This window comes from Kryptolebias marmoratus, linkage group LG19 (genome assembly GCF_001649575.2).
Source record: "Kryptolebias marmoratus isolate JLee-2015 linkage group LG19, ASM164957v2, whole genome shotgun sequence".
NCBI lineage: Eukaryota > Metazoa > Chordata > Actinopteri > Cyprinodontiformes > Rivulidae > Kryptolebias > Kryptolebias marmoratus.
In genome coordinates this window covers 3,066,881-3,073,130 of record NC_051448.1, presented here as the reverse complement: position 1 = coordinate 3,073,130, position 6,250 = coordinate 3,066,881, and the positions used below count along the sequence as shown (strand labels likewise).

Here is a 6,250-nt window from a genome sequence, read left to right as displayed (position 1 = left end):
GTGTCTTCTTCCTGAGTTATTTGGGGTTATTTTGTATTCCACACTACACAAACCCACAAAGAAGAGACTAGACCGCAGAAACGGTGGCGAATCACTTTAGAAACAATAAATATTAGGTTAAAGTTGCGGTGTTTTGGGCAAAGTTGGAAAAAGTTGCGATCTCGCAGGGTTTGCTTGATTTTGGGTTAATAGTTGCAATCGCAACATTGCAAAATCCTGGAGAGTCTGATTATTTCGCTATATTAAAATCTGTCCAGTGGTTCATGTGATATTTTGCTAACAGACACAGAAACACAAGCAAAATCATGATCATCCACCTTCACCTTTTGACAGCAAGTGATAAAAATGAACTCACGCGAAGGAAAACGTGTATTTCTTTCCAAAGTTTAATGGAAGAAGTATAAAATCCTGCAGCTCTGCCTGAAAGTAAATAACTCTTCAGCCGCTGACAATCATTCCTCTTTATCCGATTTTACACTTTACAGCTGATTGTAAAAGCTCAAACAGAAGCAAAAAGTGGCATAAAGGTCTAATTCTTCATAAAAGTGCAAAACAAGGAGCTTTGAATGGTAAAGTCGAGTGTCGTTGAAGAGCTCCTGTTGTCTGAATTATGAGTCAGACTTGATGCTCTTTTAGCCAAAACATGCAGCTCATTCAGGAGACGGCTGCTCGGACTTTTGTTTTCAGCAACTTTATTAACAAACATTTCCCCAAATAATTATACGGAGATCTCTTCAGTTCCTTTATAAACATCGATCTCTGAAATCTGCAACGTGATTCTGCTACTTTCTGCTACTTTCATCTTTTTAGCCATCTTTTTTTCTTTTTTTAGTTTTGATCAAAAACTTTGATGCTTTTACTTTGCCTCTAGATACTTTTAGCTTAAACCTTTGCAGCTTTTATCTAACATTGTCTTACTTTTAGCTAGCTTTTTGCTACTTTTAGCGTCTAACTAGCCTTTTGCTGCCAGAAAGAAGTGATTTTTGATGAGTTTAAAAGCAGATTAGATCAACAGGAGATAAACTGCAGGTCGCTTCCGTCCGAAAGGTTTTACTTTGTGAGCAACTAACCCTGGTTAGTGATGAGTCGTCTCTTCCCTCGGCGTGAATAAAGTGAATGAATGTGTTTAAAATGAACAACACGGTTCACAGAGACGGCAGGTGTTTAAAGTTCAGAATCAGCAGGTCGTCGAGGATCTTTTTAAACCAAAGCACATCAGAAAGAGGTTCTGATCGTCAGTAAGAGGCTGGCGTACGAGCCGACCAACGTGGGAGACGTTATATTTATCGCCTCTAAATGCCATCCAGGACACCCCTTGGTTTGCATAATCTGCTGGAGCTTCTGTCACTGCCGTCGTGTTACAACAGAGATCCAAAAAAGAGCAAATAAAAACGGGTTCTGGTGATGCAGCAGGCGATGGAGCGATGTGGTGCTTTTTAAAGCTGCAGCAAACAAATCTGATCCATCACCGTCGAACGTGACGATCTGTGATGAGAAAGCATCCATTTTCTGCCTCTCCAGAACATATTTACTTTGCATATTTTGATATTTGTCACTTTTGCTCTTTTAAGCAAATGAGAAAATTAAGCTTGGTGGAAATGTGGAGGTCTGACATTTAAAAAGGTGCCGGACTCATAGATTTTTAAATTTAAAGTCCCGCTCGAACGCCGATGACATTTACTTCATGTATAACTGCAGCAGGAGAGTAAAAAGTGAGTAAGAATTAGAGCGGGCTGATTTGATGGGACAGATGGGCGTTTGTTGGCTTCAGACAGTGTGTGTGTGTGTGTGTGTGTGTTTCTAAAATCTGCAGCATTAATAATTTACTGCTTCATACTCAAAACAGAAGTTCCTCCTCCCGCCCAAACTTCACCGTTCTCAGCTGAAACCTTTTCTCTGCTGCATATTTTTACTCTCTTATTTTTTTAACTCCTACGAAGAGCAGGGGCGTTTTTTGAACCAGAGCACTTCCTCTTTTCTCTGGTTTATGAATGAGTGAGTGAATGAACGTGATTAGAAGAAAACAGCTCACTTTATTCTGTCTTTACGTCCAAACGAGGACGTCCTCTCAGAGGAGGTTCTGCTGTTGCTCAGCTGCAGACGTAAAAATGTCTGAAATGCATCTGCTTTAAAAACGCTGAAAGAACTCGATAAGAGTCTAACAAAACACCAACAACCAGACATTGGAGAATTGGGACAGGACGGGTTACATCTTCTACTTGCACCTCTGCGTCATAACTGCGACATCCAACATGGCCGACTGGTTCCTGTTTTTGTATTTTAAGCAGCTGCCAGTACGATTTTAAAAGTACAGTTTAGGTGTTTTTGCTCTCCGAAGTCATTGCAGGAGATATTTGGCTGTTCAGATGTGTTTTGTTCTGACTTGTTGATAGTTTTCACACCTGTACATCAGAGTGAAACAAGAATTATTTCAATACTTTACATTTAAAAACTGATTTTTTTCCTGACAGACGCAGCTCGCTCCATCTCCGCCGCCATATTTCTGCCGTTTAATTCAAAACCCTTTCATTGTCAATAAAGATAATTCAAAACGTCACATGCAGCAATAAATTGTGGGTAAATACTTTGCCGTAGTACACAAAGGGGGCGGGGCTAAAGACCACTCCGGAGAATTGGTACACACTCAAACCCTTCAGCGTGAACGCACATTTGAAGGACACGAGGGTGGAAGGGCGAGTGTTGGGACCAGGCCTTAGTCTGTTCCTTTTCAAAAATGTTCCCATCTTAATTTTTATTGCCCGCCGCTGAAAGGTGAAGGCAGACGATAGTGTTTTTGTCCCCGTTTATGTGGGTGTGTCTGTTTTTAAACGTCTCATGAACCAAAGGAGACATTTTAATGAAAAAAAAAGGAGTTCAGGATGCCCTTTAAGTAACACAAACACAGAATATGCTGGTTTACAGCCCTAACAAAACTTCAGCGCTCCTTTTATAACAGGATGTTCGTGTCAGGATGATTTGGTGACACCAGACGCTGAATTCGTCCAAACAGAAGCGAGGACCGGCGTAATGAGCCTGAAGCAGCTGATGTGCCTGCTGCCGAGGCGTTGGCTTCCACCGGACTGAAACCGGCCTGTAATGACTCCTAATCTCCACAGAGTCCCTCTCCTGCTCACACACAGCAGTCTGAAGGAGTCATCAACTCTTCTCTTGCATCAACTTTACGTAACCAAAATGGATTTTAAATGAGATTCCACTGCAGACCTGATGCAGGCTGACAGAGACAGGAATAGGAGGCCGTTATGCTTTTCTGGGGTTATTATGGCTGTGAAGGCGGGGGGGGCGATCATGTTTTTGCCCGTGTCTGAGGGTGTGCTTGTCTGGAATATATCCCAGATTGTTTGTTTTATTTCTGGGTTTGGTGTGCAGCGCTTTGTTTTGTTTCTTAAGTGCTCTATAATGTAATGGAAGATGGCCGCCACGTCCATCTGACCCAACTCAACACAAAAATGGCTTCAGCTCAGTCATATTTACAGATGTTGAGCTCATATTTGGTGTGGTAGTAGCTGTGCATCATCCCCAACACATGCCATAGTTAATCAGCCTTAGCCAACACAAAAATGGCTACAACTAACTACAGATGTTGAGCTATAAGCTGGGGTGGTAGTAGCTGACAGTTATTCCCGAACACACACTCCCAGCTCGAACAGATTGGACGTGACTCCATCTTGAGTTTCTGCATGGCGACAGGCCCGGACGGACGGGAAGAGACGCTCCTTCGTCCCTCTGTGCTTCATCACCTGAGCCTGTTGTCGTATCCACGTTTAATCTAGTAAACGATCTTTTCTTTCATCAGCTCTGCTCTGTCATCACTCTGAATTATAATGAGTTTTCTGTCAGGGGGCCGCGTTTTGAATTTAAATGAATGGAATAAAGAGCCTCAGTCTCAAGCTGCGAGGTACAGAATAAATCCTGGTGTGTCGTTATTGATCTGACTCTCAGTTTCAGTTTGATTCTAACGGCCTCCAAGCTCTGATGTCACTCTGACACTTTAGGCAGATAGTTGGAGTTATATTTAGAAAATGTTTGGTTTATTTTTTACACATCTAATGTTTTAAGGAAAGAAGTTCCCGTTCAGATAAGTGTTTAAAAAAAGTCAACTAATCTCTGGAAGTTAAACAAAGCATCATCTTACTCCTTAAACTTGTAGAAATGCATGATGAGGGTTTATAAAACGGTTATTTATTATTGTCCGCTGCTGAAAGGTGAGGAAGGGCGACGATGTATATGTGTCTGTTAGCAAAATATCTCCTGAACCACCGGACATATTCTAAAAAAACAACTTTCAGGAAGTAATCATTGGCTGATCGTCTACAGCTGATTAACTTTTGGAGTCTCACTTTATTGCATTTTAATTTCAAGGTATGACCAAAACGATTCTGTCCTTAAATCTAAAACTCTGATGTGAACGCAGCGGGCAACATGCATTCCCATCTTTAGGGAATTCTGTTTTCTTTTTAATATCTGTGGTAAAATGAAGCCTGTGGCAGACATGGTTTTTATTTAAACCTCATAAAATCATTTTTTGTTATGATATGTAACCAGAAATCTTTAAATTCATATTTGCATTCGCTTATTGTCACTGATTTAATTAGAACATGGTGAGTGAAAAGCAAATTAATATTATTGTCTGTACAGAACCAGATTGGCTTGAGTTTCTTTAAGGCCACAGCGTCTTTATTTGTAAGATATTTGTTTCCCTCTGTGGAATGAATAACTGAGACAAATCACATTTGACTTTTCAGCTCTAATTGTCCTTAGAAGTTGCACTCATTGCACAGAGGAAGAAACAGCGTTCCTCTGTAATAAACAAGTTTAATAAGTCCTATTGTATTTACCATTAAAAGTATTTCACTTATTTCTGCCAAGGACAAGAAAATCAACACAGATTTAAAGGTTTATTCAGATTAGTGCACTCAGGGATGTTATTCATCGATGAGAAAGAATGAAGGAAGTTAGAAATCTTGAGTTCAAGTCTCCACCTTTCAGCGCTGCGTCGCTGTTTGAGATCAGATCTTATCCACTTCCTGTGGACGCTGTGACGACTCAGATTCATGTGGTCCAACTGATGCAAAGTGTTTTACTGTCGAGGTACCATCTTCTTCTTCCAGCTGTTCCCTTTTCAGGTCTTCTATGTCCTCCATGTCCTCTCTAACTGCATCCATATCTGTCCTCTTTGTCTCTAACATCCTTCTGTCCCTCCTCTGGACATGTCCAAACCGTCTCTAACTTTATCTCCCAGTCCTTCAACCTGTGCTGGACCTCTGATGTCCTCATTCCTAATCTTGTCCATCCTCGTCCCTCCCAAGGAGAACCTCAACATCTTCAGCTCTGACACTTCCTGTTCTGTCTCCAAACCAAACAACAACAAGGATTAAATGACCAAAAACAGAAGCAACTCACCTGTAAAGTCTTGTAATAATCCACAAATTGATTATATACCAACGAAAATGGTTTCTTTTCCTAACAGTCAAGGTTTAGCTTCTCTTGTTTGTTACCACAACAATTCACCTTCCTCATCTTTAATCTGTTATAAAACAATTTGCTCTTAAACAGTTTAAGATGATTCAGTTGTCATCTCACCTGGGAGTTTATATTTTGTGTTCAAAGGCTACAGTAGTCAAGGTCATTTCCAAACAAAAAAATCATTTCTTTGTTGTAAAGGATGTTGGACTTTTCTCTCGCTGTGTTATAAATATAAGACCTTTGGTGTCGGGTGATAATAAAGCAGTCATTGAACAGATCAGATCTCTGTTCTTCTCACCTCGTGTCATTGCTTGGTTTTGCCAGGAGATGCAGCAGCAGTTTGACAGGGAGCGCCTCTCGCTGGAGGAGCAGAAGATGCTTCTCAGTCAGCAGCTGGACGAGCTGCGAGAGGAGCTGACGGCCAAACTGCAGGCAGCCACCGAGGAGGTGAGGCCCGGAACCGCTTCCACACAAACAGAAACTCCGATATATTTACAGATTTAGACATCCTGTCTCTGCAGCTCGCTGCTACGGCGACTGGGTGTGACGCATGAGCATGCCGAACTGCTAATTAGGAGGTTTAGTGTCAGTTTAGGTGTTACTCTGAGGCTTTCTTTCTTTGTAACAGCAGTTTATTTAAAATTCCACGAAATGTAGATGTCTATATTAATAAAATAGTTTACATTTGACTGGATGTGCAGTCATGGACATGGATGGATGGATGGATGGATGGATGGACGGATGGATGGATGGACGGACGGACGGA

The 6,250-nt window shown here is 41.3% G+C and overlaps 1 protein-coding gene across 2 annotated transcripts in view; it reads left to right on the top strand.

The window, feature by feature from the left end:
- The window catches only part of fam184a (family with sequence similarity 184 member A), a 132,434-nt gene that overhangs the window by 77,167 nt on the left and 49,017 nt on the right, over window positions 1-6,250 (top strand). For both annotated transcript variants that reach the window (XM_037981680.1, XM_017431404.3), the window contains exon 10: window positions 5,809-5,931. In XM_037981680.1, coding sequence (XP_037837608.1) covers window positions 5,809-5,931 — 123 coding nt within the window. The remainder of the gene's footprint in view (window positions 1-5,808; window positions 5,932-6,250) is intronic.